Genomic DNA, 22417 nt, shown 5'->3' with positions numbered 1-22417 from the left:
GTTGGATAACAATGTGAATATACTTCATGCTACTGAATAATGTCCTTAAAATGGTAAAATTCTATGTGGTGTATATTTTACTACCGTTTTTTTTTTTTTTTAAGCCTCTCTGAATGGAGGGAAGGATTAAAAAGTAGAGATGTTATAGTGTTTACATTCAGAAACTACATAGTTATTCTTAGTTACATTAGTTACATTGGTAGGATTCACTAACCCCCCTTGCCCTCCAGCGATGCCCTTCTCTGTGTTTTGGCTTCTCCCTCAGGTCGGAGGCAAGGTGGCTGCAACCTGTCTAACCTCACAACAGTGTATAACAACAGCTATAGGAGAAGAAAACCCCCATTTTTTCTTATAGCCATCCTAGTTGGGTGTGAGGTGGTTTCCATGGTGACTTTCATTTGCATTTCCCTAATAACCGATGATGTCAAGCATATTTTCATCAGCTTTCTGGCCATTTACACATCTTTTTTGAAGAAATAGCTATTTGAATTTCTTCTCCACTTCTAAATTGGTTGTCTTTACTGCTGACTTGTGATAGTGCTTTATATATTTTGGATGCTAGTCCCTTATTAGATTTATTTTTTTTAAGATTTTATTTATTTTTTTGACAGACAGAGATCACAAGTAGGCAGAGAGGCAGGCAGAGAGAGCGAGAGGAGGAAGCAGGTTCCCTGCTGAGCAGAGAGCCCGATGTGGGGCTCGATCCCACGACCCCTGAGACCATGATCGGGGCTGAAGGCAGAGGCTTTAACCCACTGAGCCACCCAGGCACCCCCCCTTATTAGATTTATGATTTGCAAATATTTTCTCCCATTTTGTGGGTTGTCTTTTCACTTTCTTGATGGTGTCCTTTGAAGCAGAAGAGTTTTTCATTTTAATGAGGTTCAGTTGATTTATTTTTTCTTTTATTTCTTGTGTTTCTTTGATGTCATTTCTAAGAAACCATTGCCTAAGCCAGGTTACAAAGACCTATGTCTATGTTTTTCTAGGAATTTTTAGTTTTAGCTCTTGTATTTTAAATTAATTTTTGTATGTATTATGAGGTAGAGGTCCAATTTCATTCTTTGCATGTGGTTATCCAGTTGTCCCAGCACCATTAATTGAGAAGACTATTCTTTCTCCATTGAATTTTCTGGATACCTTTGTTTAAATTAATTGACTGTAAATTAATGGGTTTATTTCAATGGATTTAGTTTCAGTTCTATTCTATAGGCACAGGGGTGCCTGGTGGCTCAGTGGGTTAAAGCCTCTGCCTTTGGCTCAGGTCATGATCCCAGGGTCCTGGGATCGAGCCCCACATTGGGCTCTCTGCTCAGCAGGGAGCCTGCTTCCTTCCCCTCTCTCTCTGCCTGCCTCTCTGCCTACTTGTGATCTCTCTCTATCAAATAAATAAATAAAATCTTTATTCTATAGGCACAAATGTCTATACTTTAGTCAGTGTGACACCATCTTAATTACTATAATGTTTAGAATTCAGGAAGTGTTAGCCCTTCAACTTAGTTCTTCTTTTTTCAAGATTGTTTTGGCTAGTCTGAGTCCCATACATTTTCATATGAATTTTAGGATCAGCTCATCAGTTTCTGCAAAAAAGGCAGCTGAGATTTTGATGATGATTGTGTTTAATGTGTACATCAATTTGGGAATACTGCTAACAATATTAACTATTCCAATCTGTGAACACAGCACTCTTTTCATTTTATTTATGTGCTCCTTAGGTTCCTTTCATTATTTTTTTTAGTTTTCAGTTTACAAGTTTTGTATTTTTTTTGTTAAAATTATTTTAAGTATTTATTCCTTTTGATGCTATTATAAATGGAATTTTATTTGCAGATTATTCATTGATAGTGTTAAAAAAAGGTTGACTTTTGTACCCTGGTCTCATATCCTGCCACCCTGATTAACTCATTTATTCTAAGAATTTTTTCACTCTGTGTATGTATTCCTTAAGATTATATATATACAAGATCAAGTCGTTTGTAAGTAGAGATAGGTGCACTTCTTTCTTTCTAATCTGGATGCATTTTATTTCTTTTTCTTGCATAATTGCCCTCCATGCCCCTCAGGACAATGTTAAATAGAAATAGTGGACATCTTTCTCTTATATCTGATCTTAGGCAGAAAGCATTCAGTCTTCACCATTAAGTATGATGTTAGCTGTAGGTTTTCTGTAGAGGCCCTTTTGCAGACTGAAAAATTTCCCTTCTGTCCCAGGTTTATTGAGTAATTCTTGTTTTCATGAAAGGGTATGGGACTTTTTTTCCACATGCTTTTCTACATTTATTGAGATGATCATGTGGCCTTTGTCCTTTATTCTGTTAATCTGGTGTTTTACACTGATTTTCATATGTTGAACACACCTTGCATTCCTGGGATAAATCCCACTTGGTCATGGTGGGATTTATATTTTGCTGGATTCAGTTCACTAATATTTGGTTGAGGATTTTGTGTCTATATTCATAAGAGGTATTAGTCTGTAGTTTTCTTTTCTCATGATATCATTGTCTGGATTTGGTAAAGGGTAATTTTTTTTACTCAAGATATTTTTGTAGCATTTCTTCTGGGCTGGCCTTTATAGCCATACAAGAAAAAAAATCACTCTCACCTTTTATGGTCACACCTCACTTTTACTATTATCTTTAGTTACTAAAAATAATATTACCCAGTTTTATCACCTACCTTAATCAGTGTATTTGGCTTCAAACATCCCCGAGGTTTTTCTCAATATCCCTGAGAAACACTAAAACCACAGTGAGAACAATAAAGTGCATGAGCTATATTGGGCATTGTAGAGCACTTTACAAGAATTATTTCACTTAATCTTCACAAATCTAATAACTAAACACTGCTATGATGCTCATTTCACAAATAAGGAAATAGAGGCAAAGAGAAGTAAAGTAACTTGCCCCAGTTCCCTCAGCCAGTAAGAGGCTGTGCCAAGATTCAATCCCTGGCATTGGACTCCCAAATTCATGCTCTTAACCAATATGTTTCAGCATTGAGAGTTTTCAAAATGGATGTGTTTTAAGTATTTAAGAAATTTCAGAAGAGGTGATCAAAATTTTTTTGAGAATGTCAGCATAGTTGGAGGAAACATGTGTACCTTTTTGGGAAACTATTCTAAAGATACAAAACATATATTTATGAGAAAATATGATACTTCTGTTTAAAATATTGGCCACCTTGTCTTGTATGGCAATGAAGATCTTTGATATTAAATGGTCTTGTCCAGTATTTTAACTTTCCTACAAGTTCTGCATAGTTTATAGAAAAAGATCAACTAAATTCCATTTCAATGTTTTTTTTTTTTTTATTTTCAAAGAAAAATAACATGAGCAATCCTTTAAAAGGATCCTTCAACAGTAAAATTTTAAATGCTTTGCCCTTGGAGAAATATTACAAAGTTGATGTGTTGATTCTTCCTGCTCTCAGGACTTATTAGGAAAACCAAAATTTTTACTTGCATTTCTTCCCTCCTGTGCATCAAAGATACACAATGAACACAGCAAACACAAAAATATGGCTTATCAAATATGAGCATATTCAATGACACACTCTATTAATTGTTAATCAACAGCTTCTTTTCTGCACCTACTATGTGAGATGCCTCAAGACATGGGAGGTAGCAAAGGGTAGACGCCAAGAGCACAGGCTCTGCAAGCAGACAGCCTTGCTTTGAGTTGAGTTCCACCACGTGTTCATTACATCATCTTGGGCAAGTGTCTTAATCTCTTTAGGCTTCAGTTTTCTCATCTGCAAAATGAGGATAATAATAACATAGTTATGTGAAGATTAAATTAGATTATCTACATAAAACACTTGTCATAGTGTCTAGTACATTGTAAGCACTCATTAATTAGTTACTATTAGGAAATAAAGAATTGACTGGGATATCCTCTCTTTTCAAGTAGTTCATGGTATCAAAATAACAGTAATAGGAAGGAGAATAATCCATACACCGAAAGAGCAGAACAAAGTGTTAATGGCGACTTAGCAACCAAAGGACACAAAACAGCTGGAGAAGAGAGGAGGGGATAACAACTGAATGGAGCTTAGAGGAAATGGCAGTAACTCAAAGGCCATCAAAGGAGATGGGGTGGAAAGAACAGCAAAAGCAAAGGTATAGAGGTGGAAGAGAGCCCTGTGTGGTCAGAGTAGTCAGTGGGTAGGGTTTATGAGAAGGAACAGTGAAAAATAAAGCTGAAAATGAGGCTGGAGATCCCTGACTTCCAAGTTAGGGAGTTTGGCAGTTGTGTGATGTGTATGAAAATATTTTGAATGAGATTTTTAAATGAAAGTTGATGGTTTGTTTTTGTTTTTTAGATTCAGGATCCAAAATCATTTCAATTTAAAAAGCATTTTAAATTCTTGGGGAGTCACCGATCTTTTTGATCCACTCAAAGCTAACTTGAAAGGAATTTCAGGTAACACTTCTTCTTTCAAAATTTTTGGCATTGTGCTTGGGGGCAGCTTTGTCATACTTTGATTAAGGGATTTTCATCTACCACGGCTTCAATGGTACAGTCAGAGTTAACATTATTTTAAAGAGGAAAGAAAGCTTTGCTTTATATAAATTCTTATATAAACATATAAGACATATTAACATATTCTATTGCTCCGGATAACAGCCAAAATTGTGTTGGACTTTGTGGGAGAGGAGTGTTTCTTGAGACCTCTAAGCCCTGTTTTTAGAGACCACCTTCAGAGTGAGGTCAATGGCCATAGAACCCAATACAACTCACCCTCCCTCTGCCTGTCATGACTGGGAGCATGCCAGAGACAGCGGTGCAGTAACAGAACTCTTCATTCTGCCCTCCCACTGTCATGCTAGCCTCACGGTTGCCCTTTGTTTCTACCTCTTCCCTCTCCTGCCCTCCTTGTGCCATTTCTGTCCTCTTCTCATAAACTAACCTTGAAACTTCCTTTCTTCAAATTACTCACGTCCCTGTAATCTTGCCCTGAAGTGTTCTCCTTTCCTAAGTCCCTATTAAATTCCTTTGCCCCTAGTAGATGTGTTGCTACTAATCAATAGGAGCTGTATTTGCTTATGATCTGACAGGGAACTTACATCAAATATTAAAAAAGAATGGAATGTCAAAACCTTATGTTGTAGAATCTTCTCAGAAGCCATTAGTTAAACTATTGCTAACTCCAAAGGCTCAGGTTTGTTTCTGCTCTGGATAGTAATAAATTATTTGTATGAAGATGGTGCTGTAGCAGGTATTTTCATTGGCCTTAATACTTTCTTTGCCTGATGAGCTTCAGACTCTCCATTTTAAATGCTAGAACCTCATCACACAGTTTTCTAAAGCTTGTTCAAAATCTTACTAAGCGATCACACACATAAACACACACAAACACAGGAATTTGGTTCATAAAAGCAGTCTTGGCTTGTGTGTTACATGTCACTAGACAAGCTAAACAGCAGTTACTTATCAAATAAAGCATAGGAGGAAGGATCTATTCTAGATTTTTTAAAACCCACCAGCACTGTACTCATTACCTAAACATGCAAAGAGATAAGCAAAGCAATAGTCAAGTTTGGGCATAGTGCCCCCAACAATGCTTGGTGCACAATGGATAGCCAATAAATATTGTTGACTTGGTTGAATGACACAACCAGGAATTTTCCCTGGTGACACAGGCATAATCTGACACTGTAGGGAAAAGAGAAAGCCTAGAGTGAACGGATTAGAGGTCAAGGAAAGGGGAAGGGATAATGAACTTGAGTGTACTCAATGTGCAAAATCCAATCACAGTGTCTTTTTGTGACTCCAGAACTAGCTAGGGCATTCCTTTTGTTGATGATGATACCATTCTTCCTTTGATCATTCTAGTTCAAAACTTTGGGACCATTCTTAACTTTTTCTTCCACACCAATATATTCAATTGATCACTATGACTCACTGATTGTTTCTTCATAGTTCTTAATCTCTCTGCCTTTACGTCCTAGAAGTACATCTCAAAGTACCATTAATCCTATGTCCTCAAATAGGACTGGACTGTGCTTAACCCACCCACATGATCATGCAGCTCCCCTACTGATAAAGACTTCCAAGGCCCATAAGCTCTCATGACAAGATATAGCAAGCAACCTAGTTTAGAAAGAACAATTTTTCATGACTTTTTTTTATGATGCACTTAAAGTCTATGTAGATTTGTTCAAACCAGCAGAAATACAGGCCCATGTATCTAACTTGTTAAATAATTACCCAGCAGTTAGCAGGTGCCAAGTGTGAAGCTTAAATTAATGTCTCTTACTGATAAAACACATCAGCGTTATCTTCTTCCATAAAGTTTTGTTCCTCTAACACAGGCTCACCAAACAATGATCCAATCCGTTTTTATAAATAAAGTTTTAATGAAACAGCCACTCCCATTTATTTACAGACCATCTATGGCTGCTTTCCTGCTACAATGGCAGAATTAGGCAGTTGCAACAGACAGCATATAGTCTGCAATTGCTAAAATATTTAATATCTTGGCCTTTACAGATCAAGTTTGCCAACTACAGTATTGCTTTCCAATCCCCTTCTTTAAACATAATGAAGAGACTAGTCACTTCATTGCCTAAGTGAGCTATTGACTTAGTTATAGAGACATGGTGACTAAATCTTTCTAACAAATAGTTTCATCATTCCTAAACTGAGGTGGCTATCACCCACTTCACATCTTACTTATGGAAATAAAATTCTTTAACATATAGCAAAGCATCAGCAGAAAGCTTGCCAGAAAATAAGTCATCAGAAAATATTGGTCTCCCTTCTTATAATTAATGAGGTTACGAAGCAGTTTTGTGCTATTGATAGAAGCTCAAACCACAGGGAATATTTGGCCTTTTCTTTCTATTTGGTTCCAGTGCCCAGAATCATTTTACTTAAGTTCTCCTTCCCCATTTAAGTTCTCCTTCCCCATTTAAAAGTGACTTATCTCTTCCTTCATGGTATCAAATCCTTTCCTGTTGCCTGAAAAAAAAAACTCGTTCAGTATCATCTCAAGGCCCAACTGAGCCCATGGTTATAATTTTTCTCCCTAGACGTCCTTGACACTACATGTTATAAAGCTTTTAAGAGTAATTCCAGTTTCACTTACACAAAAGGTACCAGCTGGATATATACTTTTTAAGCAATCAAAAGGATCAGCAGGCTTTGATACAAACCCATGCTTCCTAATCCAAGAAATACTACTTTTGCATGAAGTTAAAACGTCAAAGAAACATCTTTTTCTTGACTTTTGTAAGTGAATAATTAGTTTCCAATCTCTGTTCAGTGAGAACTACAAGCTCCATGTTACTACAACTTAAATGAGAAAACCACTCATAGTTGTTTGGTTACATACTGAAGTTAACTTATGCCACACCAGATGACTGATCAGAACTGCAATAGGGCATCAAGATGGTGAAATAGATCATTTCCAACTTCAGTACCCCTCCTAAGAAGACCAGCTAGCCGCTGTCCATAGACAAGTCACCACTGTGGAAATCCCAGCACCCAGATGTGAAGCTGAAGCACCACTCTGAACCACAGAGACTGAGAAGACCACATTATAATGGTAAAAGAAGCAGCTACACTTGGTCTGTATCACTCCTCCTCCAGGCGGGCACAGCACTCACCAAGAGTGCCATCTCAGGCCTACTATAATTTCTCCAGTAAGAAAAGAAAACCAAGGTGGACATCCAATTCTTCCAGTGTTGCAGGACACTTTCTGGAAAATCCATTCAAGTCTTGCCTCCTGGGGAAGACTTAGGAATCAGATAGAGAAAGAGAATGTGGGAGGCAAAGCTTACACTAGTCAGCATTCAAACCTTGGCAGACCATATTCCTGCCTGTAGCAGTACCCAAGCAAAGACTCTAGCCATCAGGAATGCCCATCTGCAAGGCCTGGCTGGTAGCCCCAACTGGCCAGAAAGCGTGGTTGGCAATTCTGCCTGATTTGGATCCCTAGTCAGTGGACCATACTACCACTCTACCTTGCAGGAAAGCAAATTCACAGCCCTACTCACCTGCTAGGCACAGTCTCAAGTCCCTTCCATCAAGGAAGCCTGACAAGAGAACCAGCTAGTTGAGAAGCCCATCCTACAGCTCTGCTTAGGCAGAGAGCCTGGCCAGCAGTCCTTCCCAACTGTTGAGCATACCCCTACCTCCACATAACCAGGGAGTATGAAGAATGACCTTGGGGAGCCTTGTAGCCCAACCCACAGTGCTACTAAGTCACAGAGCTCAGCTTGTAGCCCCACCCAACTTCAGGGCACAGCTGGCAGCCCCACCTGAACATGGAGCCCAACCAGCAGCACCATCCAGTTGGGAAGCACAGCATAAGACCACCTGACCAGGAAAGATTGTAGAGTCCCTCTCATAGTTACCCAATTATGGTGTCCAACCAATGGCACCACCATGTCATTTCAGGGAACACAGCTACAACTTCATTGACCAAGAGTTGATTGTAGACTTAGGGACTCAACCTGACTGTGAAAGGATTGAGCCACTAACTCTGACATAGCCAGAACTGCCACCTAAACAACAAGCCAAACCAGCAGCACTGCTTGAATACAAACGCAACCAGCAGTCCCATGCAGCCACAGAACTCAGGCAGCAGCAGCCCTCTGCAAACTCAAAGCATATGGAGAGGTTTTGCCCACACAGAGATGATGACAGTAAGCCCCAACCTGCTCACAAATTCTGCCAGCTGATTGGTAAATATCTTTCCTTACCAAAGCAAACCTGTAAAGCCTGGAAAAGGACACCCCTTACTGAAATGCACAGATACCAATACAAAGAAGTAAGGACCATGAAAAATGAGAAAAATATACTATTCAAAGAAATTAATAAAGCTCCAATAGCTACCCTAAAAATGTGGAGATGTTTGAACTGTCTGACAAAGAATTCAGAACAATCCTCTTGAAGAAATTCAGCAGACTACAAGAACACAGAGACAACTAACAATATTAGGAAAACAATGCACAAAATCAAAAGTTCAAGAAAGAAATAGAAACCATCAAACAAAACAAAACCAAGAAACACAAACAGAGATCCTAGAGCTAAAGAATAAAATGACTGCACTGAAGAATTCAATAGGGAGCTTCAACAAGACTCAGCCAAACAGAGTAAACAACCCAACCAGAAGATAAATCATTTGAAATTATCTAGTCAGAGGAATAAAAATTTAAAAAAATAAATGAAAGGGTGAAGAAAGCCCATGGAAATTAGAGACTTCACAAAAGAAAAAATATACTCATTATGGGAATCCCAAAAGATGAAAGGAAAAAAAGGGAAAGTCTACTTAAAGCAATAATGGCCAAAAACATCCCAAAAATGGGGAGAGAAATGCAGATTCACGAGGCCCAAGGAATCCTAATAGGTTGAACCCAAAAAGGGCTACATTAAGACACATTACAATTAAATTGTCAGAAGTCAAAGACAAAGAATTTTAAAAGCAACAAGAAAGAAGAAACAAGCTACCTAACAAGGGAACCCACATAAGATGATCAATGGATTTCTCAACAGAAACTGCAGGCCAGGATAGAGTGGAATGACATATACAAAATTTTGAAAGAAAAAAAATGTCAACCAGGAATACTATACCTCGCAAAGTTGTTCCTCAAGTGAAGCAAAGATAAATCTTTTCCAAACCAAAAAAAGCTAAGGAAATTTATTACCACTAAACCTGCCTTATAAGATATGCTAAAGGACATTTTTAAAGCTGAAATAAGGATGCTAATTAACACTATAAAAATAATGGTAAATATATAGTCAAAATTAGATTCTCTAATATTGTAATAGTGGTACATATCACTAATAATGGTAAGTATATAGTCAAAATTAGATTCTAATAATGGTAAGTATATAGTCAAAATTAGATTCTCTAATATTGTATAGTGGTACATAATTACAACTAATCAACGAATTCAGTAAAGTTGTAGGATAAAAAATGAAATACAAATATGCATTGTGTTTCTTTACACTAACAACAACCTACCTGAAAAAGAAATAAAGAAAATAATTCCACTTACAGTTGCATCGGAAACAATAAAATACTTGGGAATAAATTCAACCAAGTGAGGTGAAATATCTCTACACTGAAAACTATAACACACTCATGAAAGAAATTGGAAAGGACACACATAAATGGGAAAACATCCTCTGTTCATGGACTGGAAGAATTAATATTGTTAAAGTATCTGTACTACTGAAACCAATCTTCAGATTCAATGCACTCCCTATCAAAATTCCAATGGCATTTTCCACAGAAATAGAAAAAAAAAAATTCTCAAATTATTGTGGAACCACAAAAGACCCCAAATAGCCAAAGCAATCCTGAGAAAGAACAACGCTGGAGGCATCACACTTCCTGAGCTCAAACTCTATTATAAATCTATAGTAATCAAAACAGTATGGTACTGGGTACTGGCATAAAGAGAGACATGTAGACAAATGGGGTAGAATCAAGACCCCAGAACTAAATCCGTGCATATAGTCAACTAATATTCAACAAAGAAGCCAATAATACTCCATAGGGAAAAGATAGTCTTTTCGATGAATGGTGCTGGGAAAACTGGATATTCACATGCAAAAGAATGAAACTGGACCCATATCTTACAACACTCACAAAAATTAACTCAAAATGGATTAAAGACTTAAAATATCTGAAGCCATAAAACTCTTAGAAGAAAGCATAGGAGAAAAACTCCTTGAAATTGGTCTTGGCAATGATTTTTTGGATCTGACACTGAAAGTATTAGCAACAAAAGTAAAAAGAAACAAGTGGGACTACATCAAACTAAACGTGTATTCATATCAAAAGAAATAACAAAATGAAAGGAAACCTGCAGAATGGGAGAAAATCTTTGTAAAAGCAGATACCTAAGGGATTAATATCCAAAATATATAAGGAACTCATACAACCTAATTGCAAATAATAATAACAATCTGATTTTTAAATGGAAAAAGGATCTGAATAAACGTTTTTCCAAATAAGATATTCAAATAACAGGTACATGAGAATGTGCTGATTATCACTAATCATCAGGAAAATGCAAATCAAAACCACAGTGAGCTATTACCTCATACCTCTTAGAATGGCTATTATCAAAAAGACAAGAGATAACAAATGCTGGCAAGGATGTGGAGAAAAGGAAGTTTGTACACTGCTCACAGGAATTTAAATCAGTCCAACCATTATGGAAAGTCCTATGGAGGTTTCTCAAAAAATAAAAGTAGAACTACCACATTATCCAGCAATTCTACTTCTGAATATGTGCCCAATGGAACTTAAATCACTATCAAAGAAATAACTCCACTTCATGTTGATAGCAGCATTATGTACAATAGCCAAGATAAGGAAAAAAATCTAAGTGTCCATCAGCAGATGAATGGATAGAGAAGCTTTGGTATATATATTTTGATGGAATATTATTAGCCATAAAAAAGAAGGAAATTCTGCTATTTGCAACAACCTAGAAAAACCTTGAGGGCATTATACTAAGTGAAATAAATCAGAGGAAAAGACACTGTATGATCTCACATGTGGATTCTAAAAAAAATCAAAGTCACAGAAACAGAGTAGATTGAAGGTTGCCCGATGCAGGGATGGGTAGGAGTTGGGAAGTTGGGTGAAGGAAGGTACAAACTTCCAGCATGGTGACTATAGTTAACAATGCTGTATTATATATTTGAAAGTTGTGAAGACAATAGATCTTACAGTACACATAAAAATTGTAATTATGTGAGGTGATGGAGGTGTTAACTAATTTTACTGTGATGATCATTTTACAATATATACATATATGAAATCATCACATTATATACCTTAAACTTACACAATGTTGTATCAATTATTTCTCAAAAAGCTGGGTGGCAGGGAGAAGTGGGCTTGAGGAGAAGAATAGAGAAAGCAACTGACCATAGCCTGGCTTCAGAGGCCATTTCAAATTCTTTTTAGCACTCTCTTTATATATCCGGGGCTGGGTGCTATATTCCACCTGTTACAAGTAAGTGATAAGAAGATGAGAAAGATAAACTAGAAGCAAATTCTGGCAATAAATGTTTTAATGCCACTAAATTTGCCAAGAGTAAATAGTAATAATTAGAAGGACAAATGACACAAAATGATGTTTATCCTACATTTTGAGAATCTGAGGTTCTAATGCTGGGACATCAATTTACATTTTGCAATTCTTGTGTTTACACAGTGTCATTATGAAGACTCTTAAACCCTTTGAGAGTATGATCAACCACACACACACACACAAATGATGGTCTCCACTAACAAAGGGGAAAGAGGCACTGAATCATTTGGATGAAACTTGCCTAAGACCCATTCTGTGGTTTACCCCTATGATTCTATAGATTCCAACCAACACTTGCTCACAAGTAACATCCGATTGGAGAGCATTAAGGCAGCTGTTTTTAATGGGGAAATGAAACAAATGTACGTGAGGAGTCTCTATCATTCATTCATCCAATAATTACTGAACACCGTTATGTACCAAGCATTATTATGTTAGGTGAAATAAAAAATATTTAAAATTAATAAAACAGCTTCTGCCTTCTAGGAGCTAACAATCTAAAAAGAAAGGTTGACATGAATACTTGTAGATAGTATAGAAGAGTGGAGAGTATGTCAGGAAGGAGGATAAGAAGAATCTTGCCTTTGGATATTGAAATGTAATGTAGGAGTAAATGGGTTTAGGATAGGCTACAGTTTTCCAGAACACTAGTCTGGTAAATCTATAGACAGGAGATGACGCAGGTCTTTCCGTGGCTAAACATTACATATTATATTCTCCTGCAGAGATTCACTACAAACATCAACAAATAAGCAGCTCTAATAAGTTCACTACTAAAAACAAAAACACAAAACTACTCAACCTGTATTCCCTGTTTTAATTAATCATGGATCCCTTTTAATAACATAGCATCTATAAAAAATCTTGGGAACGAATTTGGGGAAAACATGTTGCATGACCCTCAATGGCACTAAATAGCCACGAGCACTTGAGAAGATGAACGCAAAGCGGGAGAATGCCTTTGTGTCTGGATTCTTCTGCGTTGCTTTCATTAGTTGCATAACATTTCAATAGCTACTTGACAGAAGTAAGCAAATAGAGATCTGTCATATAAGATCAAGCGAGAGAGAAACATAAACCTACAATGACTCCTGAATTCTTATTTTGATCACAAATGTTTATGATCTGAAACATTTAATGCTTCCTAGAAATAAAAATTTAAGAGAGGTGTGGATGCTGGGGCAAGACAGTCCATGGGTCTTGGATCAGTGTCTTTGCAAACATGTAACTGTCAACTATTGGACCACTCCTAGTGTGATGGAGAAAAGCTATGCTATTTAATTGAAACTCAAGAAATTGTAATAGCCAAGCCTATCTAACTAAAGACTCATTCATATCAATTGGTCCTATTTTTCACATTGTGTCAAGATGCCTGGACTCTATCACAACCACATTTACTGTATCTTAGTTGGTAGAGTTTCATAGCGAACCTCTGTTGACTTCACGGACACTGATTTGAAATGTTCAGGTAGAACAACACTATAATGAGGTCACAGGTAAGTAAAACCTCATGAGCATCAAAGAACCATTATTTAGCCACAAAATTCTAATTTTGACACTGCATTTCAGTTTGCTCAATGAGCTAGTGAAAGAAACTATGAATTAGAGAGAAATTTCTTTTCTAAAAGATCCTACAGAAAAAGAGCAACTGCTAAAATCAATCAGATTCTTCACTGGTTTTAGGACAAATGATACCAGGTGAATGCTTCCATTGATTTTTCCCTTCCTCTGGCCTTTGTCTGGTCCCCTTTAATGATGCTGGAAAATGACTGTTTCTTACAACAAATATAGCCAACTCACAATTTCCTGTGTACACCTTATTTAGAAGATGGATGAATTGCTGCATATCCTATACTCGGCTGGTTTTATTCTCTCACGACATTCATTTGCATCTCCTTGTATGTGCATGAAAAATGCAAAACAATTTAATTAGTCTAAGATGAAACAAAGAAGCTCTCTCAAAATACAACATGTAGATTGAAATGATTATTTTAAGACTCATGCCACAGATCCCTTTCCAGTGGCATGCTGGAGTTGACTAGAATACTTCTTGCAAGGTGGTATTTTTTTGTGGCGGGGTGGGGTGGAAATGGGTGCTGCACTGTCAGAAAACCTGCAAATGCCCGATTTCTACTTCTTATCAAGTGTGTGACCTCGGATCACTTAACAGCGCATTCTCAAATGAAAGGGTAGGTAATAACTAAAGTTTCTGCTAGTTCTAAACATTCTTATATACCTTCCTTATGTCAAGTACAACATCACTGTGGGGAGTTGTTTAAAAATGCTTCATGGTTAACTTACAAAAAGCTATCAATTTCTCTAACCTAGTCATTCATATCCCTGTTTGCGAAGCTTCTTTGAAACCGTTAGCACACAACTATTACAATTCTAACCTCTTACTATCTTTGCAGATTCTAGACCATGGGGCAAATTACTGCATGACTGCATTCGGTATACTGAGTGTACAGAGTACATTCAGTATACCGAATGCAGTCATGCAGCTTTTAGACACATTTTTAATACATTGAGTTATGACTTTTAAGATCCATTGTACAAACCTGTGACTGCCATTTAAAGGTGGCTCTTAAAACACAGTCCAAGAAAACATTCAAGGGAAATCATCTCAGAGGCTGGCTGAAAATGCAGATTCTTGGACGCCAGAATCCATTTTAACACGTACTCTGGCAATTCTTATACAAAGTTTAAAAAGTATTGGCTGAAGGAAAGATTTCAGTATTAACTAGAAATCATTTTTGAAAACTATTTTAAAAACAGGGCACAGCTCTATATACTAATTTGGGAGCAATTATTTATTAAATTCACCAAATCTGAGGTCTTAAAAGTCATATAAAATATTGCAGCTTAAGAATTTTCCAGACCAATCTCTCCCTAGCCATAGGAAGCAGCATGACACTGTAATTAAGTACATTCTTTTAAAATACACTCAAATCCTTAAGCTAAATGCATTAAAGATGGAAATAAGCAATTCCTATTTTTATTTCCCGGGATTAGGCCACGATGACTTTTATGTTTCTGAAGCAATCCACAAAGCCAAGATTGAGGTTTCAGAGGAAGGCACCGAGGCATCAACAGCCGCAGGTATGTTCAGAAAGGGGTCAGCAGCTCTGTCACACTGCTTGCCCTTATCTGCCTTAGTCACATTTATCCAGTTCAATCTTCACATTTCTAAACCTTCCCACTGAAAAACCCCAAGTCCAGATGTGGCATAGCATTTTTTTTTTTTAAAGAAATGTTAATACAGAGCAAAGGGTTTGAAAAATGATGGGAGAAGAGAAATCCCTTTTGAAAAGGATTTGTCCCGTCATCCCCATCCATAAGGAATGAAGTCATTCTGAAAATTACCTTTGGTAAGGAATTTATTCCATGGAGTACTTTGAAAATGGGACACAGGGTTGGCCAAACATCATCTTAATTTTCCCATTAATTTCCCTTAATTTTCTGACATCATCTTAATTTTCCCATTTGTACCCCCAGCATAACACTAAACAATGAAATGTTATCATTAGGATGTTTTTATTTCTTCAAAAATCAAGGGATATAACTGACTTCATATCCAATTTCCATAGTGACTTTCCTCAAATGAATAGAAAATGCAGTGGGATTCTTCTATTCTCTCTCTCTCCTGCAGCTCTGTTGTTACTGAAAAGGTCCCGGATTCCTTTTTTTAAAGCAGATCGGCCATTCTTCTTTTTCCTGAGAGAACCCGACACAGGTAGGACAGTATTTTTTGACAGAATTCAGATAAATCTATATCAGCATCTCTCTAGCAACAAGCGCCCATTTGTCTGCTGTGGCCTAGAACAAGCATTCCTTCTAGCTAGTTTTCTATGGTTTCACAATCTTCCCAGTTTCCTGTCACGTTTGTAGTTCCGTAACTACAAACGAAAATTAATATCCTCCATGTTGTTTTTTACTTCTCCTTCAGCTCATTTTTAGTTGACGTGGGTTTTTTTTTTAATTCAGGTTTCTGCTTCTGGGGAGACTTAGAAAGATCATCAAAGTAAAAAAAAATGTAAATCTTCATTTTTCCCCCAGTTGTTGCCTCGCTTTCTCATCTCTGTAGGACAAAATAGTTCCTTCAGGGGACTAGCATCTCCAAGTAGCCTTCTGACTCAGCAACCCCAGTATTCTAGTGAATGCACCAGGATTTCTAGGTTTTGTTGATCTTTCTCACGCTTGCTGAAATGCCAAAAAAATCAAGTGTTTGCCCTAGTACTTTTAAGTCCCACTATACAATCTTGTCTTAAGCCAAAGACGGTATGGTACCGGCAAAGCCTTAGCACATCAGAAGGACAAGCAGAGGTCCTTTCAGCTTCAACAATGAACAAAGTACTCAAATTATTCCTCTCAATGTTCCCCCTCCCCCGACAATTATCAGCCTGGGAAGGAAAAGAGATTCTCAGTAAAGAGTTGTTGGCAAGTTGAAACAATGTGTTAAAAAGAAATAGGATGGAACAAGACTAACAAAATCAAGCAAAAGTGGATCTACTTTAACTAAACATCAGGCATTATTTTTATTTATGGAGAGAAAAAAAGTCAAAAGTTAGAATGATATAGGTTTTACACAAATTGTTAAGGAAATACTGTCAACATCATTTTATCTGAGAATCATTTGCATACTGCTGTAACTTGTGCTAGAAATCAAAGGAACACTTTTGTGACAAAAAGGATGAAGATAATCATTCACTAGGAAATAATCTATTTGGGGAGAAAAAGTCCATCAACAGAATATAATCCTCCTAGGATTTCACCATGATCATTCCAACCCCATATTTATTAGATGAAATTGTCTCTTATCACTCAGAACAGGCAACAGAGAGCCCTCTCTTAGAAAGGATACATGTCAAAAAAATGAAAGATGAAAAAAATGACAGGTTCTACTTCCTCAAGAAACAGAGACAGGACTAAACGTGAACAGAAAGATCATTGTCAAAAGCTGATCGCCAATAAAAGTTGATGACAGTTAAAAGAGAACACTTTCTCTTTTGGAATTCAACTGCATAAAAATGACATAAAACCTTTGAACTAGTAAAGGACACACCACTATTTCAATGATAGGAGTTTTCAGAACTGCCTCAATAAACAATGAAAATAAAAGCCTAATCCAAAACCAATTCCATAAACCGCTGCACATCTACATATAGTTCTTGTGAGTTTATTTCCTCTTTCTGGGAGGTATCTGCCCACATGATTCAAGGCAAAGTGACTATTCTTCTGGTGGGAGGGGGTATTAAAGAGATAGAACTCAGTCTTAACCTTCAGTACACCAAACTGATAAATCTTACTGATTAGGGCAAATAATGAATCCATTGACAATGGGATACATACGGAAACATTAAGAAGAATGATCTTAATCTCAAGATTAAACTGTTGGAGAATATCCTTTGTCCAGCCTAAAGCCAACCAGTGATCTACAGGGCCTAAGAGGCATGATATTTCCCTGATATATACTCCCTCCCTCCCCTTTGCTTACAATTCTATAGTATTTTACTAATTTAACTAATATGTCCAGTTTCTTAAAATTTAAAAAACCTTCAAGATGGGATATTGAGCTTGAGTTTCTCGAATGGTTTCAAATCTTGTGACTAGGTTTTGGATGAGGCAGGCTATAGAGTATGATGGCAGAGAGATTAAGGACAGAAAGAGGAGACTGAAGAAACTTTCTCTTCCCAACTCCCTCTAGGGTTCATCCCAAAAAAATGTATTAAGGTGAAGGGTTTAGAGGATTATTACTTCATGAGCAATCTCTAAAATGGAAATAAGAACTTCCTGATAAGGAAAGCTGCTAAACTTTGGGAAAGACTGAATCCCTTTCCTAAATATTCTCAAGTATGAACTTCTTTCTGAATGACTTGTAATCCCTTCTATTAATCACAGAATCAAAATATACATAAAGACAATTTAAGACCACACAGTGTATTCTGGAATTTGTGTAGCTCTTGAATTTAGCAGTGACTGCAGGTAATTACCTTAACAATTCCATCTATTAAATGATATCCTGCTTTAAAGGTATTTGTAGAGGTAAAAAAGGTTTAAAGAATGGCATATGAAAATACTATGTAACGTTACATTAAATGCCTCTTTTTCTTGACAGGATTTGTCTTCAGCATTGGGAGAGTTTCAAATCCCCTAAATTAAGAGATCTCAAGCATATTCTCCACTTTCATCTATGCTTTTCTTCATAAAAAGTTACAATTGCATTCTGCTATACCCTTGAAATTTTAAAAATGTTCTGCTAAAGTGTAAAAAGATAAGGGTATGTGGTTTTCAAATATTATGAAACTAAAATTCCATCAATTTTACTATAATTTTATAAATTTATTTTGCCCTCTCTTAATCTAAATGTATTTTAACCTTCCTTTCTATTGGTTACCCCAAAAGCACTACAAGGCACAGCAGTGATCTATGAAAGGTGAGTGAGTCTGGTCATAGGGTCACGTCCTCAGTGAAAACACATGAGGTCATGCTGGACTGAGAGTGGACAGTGAACAGTGTCCTTATCCTGGCTAATTCAGGGGGAATGCACAATGAGCAAAGTCATCTGAAATGTTTGCTTTCCATTTAGCTTCTAAACAAAATGGAGAGTTTATATGTAAGAATAGCAGAGGAGAACAAAGAGATCCTCTTTGAACCCCCAATTTGTTGTGGGACTTTTGTAAGCATGGTATCAAGCTGCTAAAGACTAAGACATTTCAGAGTATGTGATGTACCTCAAACTTACAACTCCCTAACTAACAGCTTCAACTTAGTGCCATCCATAATCCTAGTGAGAAAGGAAAAAGGTGTTGGGACTAAAGAAACCAATATTAAAGATGTCTGCTTTTAAACAGCTTTTAAAATGTCTGCCTATTTGCCCCAGATACCGTCATTTCTATTATCTAGGCAGAAATGGGAGTATGTTGGTGTGGCCAACAAAATCTAAGAACACAGAGTAAAAAGACAATGCAGGTTATGTAACAGGTAATTACAGTTAGCTTTAACAAATATGAACTTCAAGTGGTGTATTTTTCCAATGCTTAAAAAGCAAGGCCTTTAAAATTCCATTATCCTTAAGATGGTTTTAAATGATTACTTTAAATGTGATTATTTCCTAAACCACACAAGAGTAAAATAGAGCATTTATTGATGGAATAACAAAAGTGCTTTTCTTAAATATTCTTCAAAATACATTTGTACAACTTACAATAATATATCCAAAATAACTGTATATACAAAACATTACCTAGTTTTAATGTATGTGCTTTTTTCCCCAAAAATTACAAAGTAACTTCTTTTTTATTTTTTTGGCAAAGTTCAACCTTAACAGAGGTGACAATTTTAAAGGTTGGTTTAAGAAAATAGAACCTGAGGGAAATTGACACGCAAGAGTCAATGACAAGCAAGAGATTTGAAGGAGTATTTTTAGTTTGTTAAATAAAAATGTGTTTTAGAGTGATATTTTTCACATTACAAAAATAAACCAAAATGAAGAAAAGGTCACTGTAAAATGATGGAAAAAGGATCTGTAGACTTGCTCTTAGTATTTCAAATAGCCAACAATGCATGTCAAAAATGAATGCAAGATCACAACAGTCTTGTATTTACTTTGTATTTGGAGAAGATAGTGAAACAAGTGGCCACATTCTGTTTTCTTTTAATTGCTATTAATATGGTTGATCTGATTGGCTCTTCGATGAATTTCATCCAAGAAGTTCTCCAGTTGTTCTATTAGCATTCGTTTTTTAAACCTGTATAAAAAAAATAAGTAATAGCACTCTCAATTTCTTTTTAATGGATATAGATCAGTATAATTTGTTTTGTTTTGTTTTTAAGACAGCAACTGTCTTGGGAAGATTTTTCAAAGGAAAATGAAAATGGAAAAAAACAACTTAATGATATATAAAATTCGCTTGAAGATAAGCAAATTATTTTATCAGTGCAGAATTACAGTTTGTTCCTGAAACAAATAATCTAGGCCCAGGTACAATGGAAGCAGGTTATTTGTTCTACATCCAAAAAGAATAACAAAAAAACCCTAACATTTACAAAAGTTATAAATATTCCAACAAAATTTGGACTCCCAAAGCAATGACTCCCATAGCTTCTGATGCTCTTTAAAGTTGAATGTCTTGAAAGGAATGTGAAAAAAGTTTGAGTATAACCCCCACAAAACCAAGTTGGATGGTAAATTAAAAAACCCTTGGGTTCTACTATTAAATTTGAGAGCTAGCAAATCAAGGATAATTAGGTATCTGTGGCTACAGGATACAGCAAACATTTAACATTCAAGGGGCAATTCGAAATTTTTTCCACTAATACAGTAGACTAAAATTGCATTCGCCCACATAAGTACTAATACTGCTGCTGCTCACTGTCCAATCTATACCCACTTCCTTTCTATTTGTAAATTCAAATGCATAGCCACCATAATATTACCAATCTCCCTAAAAGGGGGCAGAAGTAGAGGGCAAGCACCAGGAATATAGCTAGATCCATGATGAGGTCTGAGTTGATAAAATGTTACATAAAGAAAAGAATAGGTTAAATACTCAAAATAAATAACATGAAAAGTTATGGCCTTATCTTGAACCTTCAAAGTGGCCTATGCTCTAGCCACTCCAAAAAAAGAAAAAAAATTAACTGCTCTATCTAAAAATATCTTTATGCGTACCATGGAAGAAACTGAGCAACCATTAAAGGGTGGGTATATTTAGAAGGTCAGATAACACTAAGTTTTCTCAAAATACTAAAGAAGTATTAAAAGAAAAATAAATGTTTTTTGTACTCCCTAAACTCACAACTACGATTTCCAGTTAATTGCACTTCATAGTTACCATTTATAATCCTGATCCACATTCTTTGTATTAAAGTACATAATCCTGGGCTACTGAAGCAATCAGAATAAGGCCCATTTGTCCAACTCTGCTCTCCTTAATTACAAGTTTTCCCATGTACAAATGAACTGCATCCAAATATTGTCTTTCAAGGTTATTTCTAATCACTGATTAATATTAACTATAATCCAAATATACAAAGGAGAAAAATTAAAGGCTTTAAAATACAAAGACCCCAAAAAGTCAGAGTAGGATAAATGAGAATTAAGCAAGTATCTGTAATCTATAGGGAGAAAAGGTCCAAAACTGGCAAAGAATTTGTATGTGGCTGTTTTTAGTTTATCGAACTTCTTTCAATAAACTAAAAAAGAAGAACTTCTATACACACGGGTGTGTCATATAAATGCATAATACCACAAGTACAGAATAAGTATTATTAAAATATTGACTGTAAGCTGGGGACTCATTTCATAATCATTTCACAAGGTGCAATAAATACTTTACCTTGATGCTTCTTTAATGACATTTTGTAAAAATATTAGTCTTGTTTGTAAACTGCCTTGCACATGCTTCAGTAACGTGAAGATTCTTTCATATTCTTAAAATGAGAAGCAAAAAGAAAAATTTAAGTGGTTTTTCTGTACACTCTTATTCAATATTTTTCTACTTCAGTTTCTATATCAAGATATACTACATGAAACCAAGACATTCCACAAAAATTTTCACCACTAAGAATCTTATAATACATATATTTCCATCATTTACCAGCAAAGATAAAATAACTTGTTAAGCTGTGTTCTTGGTAAAAGTTCCCATGAAGATATCAAACACAAAGCTTAGAAAAAAAGTGAAGAGCTTCCTGATAGTGCCACTGAAAAAGAAGCAAGATGCCTCCATCCTTGTAATTCAAATTCTAAACTACAGTTCCATGGTAGGGAGGGGCAAATGGAGCGGTGGGAGAAATAGGTAAAAGTGCTATTTCAGTTTCAAATTTTCAAAATTTCAAAAACTCTGCCAAGGACTAAAAGCAAGGGTTGTCTTACCCACTTCTGAACCACCCATGGGACTGTATCATCATAGCAGGTGATCTGTCAACATCTTTTGAATGAATGCCAATAATATTGAAATTTTATCCCACAAAGTTCTTCAGTATTCATGTAACAGACACCTTTTATAACTTCTGTGGTTTTTTGCTTAAACATATCCCTGGTCACTCTCACAGTTTAAACCTTAAAGGCAGTAATAGATACTATGCCAGGAACTTCACAGACCTGAAGTCATCTAATATTCACTCCATCTTTTTGGGTTTGCTGTTACATTTAATTGCAGCTGCTATGTAGAAAAATACTCAGGACTCCAGGTCCCTGTCATGGTAGAAACTGTGTGCAATTTATCTGTCAATTTAAGCTCTGCTCTCGGTCCCTCCTGCTTCCTTATCTACACCATAATACTTTGGATATAGCAAATATTTAGTGTGTGTAGGTTGAATAAAGAACCAAATCTTTTATATATCTATATCTAT

At 36.2% G+C, this 22417-nt stretch overlaps 2 protein-coding genes across 12 annotated transcripts in view; one reads left to right on the top strand and one right to left on the bottom strand.

Moving 5' to 3' along the window:
* SERPINE3 (serpin family E member 3) overlaps positions 1-19050 on the top strand; it is a 32448-nt gene extending 13398 nt beyond the window's left edge. Inside the window, exons 5-7 of the mRNA XM_046028168.1 lie at positions 4321-4421; positions 15074-15160; positions 15711-19050. Of these exons, the coding sequence (XP_045884124.1) occupies positions 4321-4421; positions 15074-15160; positions 15711-15949 (427 nt within the window). The 3' untranslated portion in view covers positions 15950-19050. The remainder of the gene's footprint in view (positions 1-4320; positions 4422-15073; positions 15161-15710) is intronic.
* Positions 1-22417, bottom strand: part of INTS6 (integrator complex subunit 6) — a 110572-nt gene that overhangs the window by 2762 nt on the left and 85393 nt on the right. For 3 of the 11 annotated variants that reach the window (XM_046028161.1, XM_046028165.1, XM_046028166.1), the window contains 2 exons: positions 21400-21493; positions 19189-19809 (listed from right to left, as the gene is read on the bottom strand). In XM_046028161.1, the coding sequence (XP_045884117.1) occupies positions 19716-19809; positions 21400-21493 (188 nt within the window). In that variant the 3' untranslated portion in view covers positions 19189-19715. Of the gene's footprint in view, positions 1-2676; positions 2738-3365; positions 3751-4415; positions 6963-13877; positions 13957-15578; positions 15776-19188; positions 19810-21399; positions 21494-22417 lie in introns of those variants that run through there. The other 8 variants (XR_006821478.1, XR_006821476.1, XR_006821479.1 and 5 more) reach the window with 8 other exon arrangements.

This window comes from Meles meles, chromosome 14 (genome assembly GCF_922984935.1).
Source record: "Meles meles chromosome 14, mMelMel3.1 paternal haplotype, whole genome shotgun sequence".
NCBI lineage: Eukaryota > Metazoa > Chordata > Mammalia > Carnivora > Mustelidae > Meles > Meles meles.
Note: the sequence above shows the minus strand (reverse complement) of the source record. Positions and strands in the feature narration are given on the sequence as shown.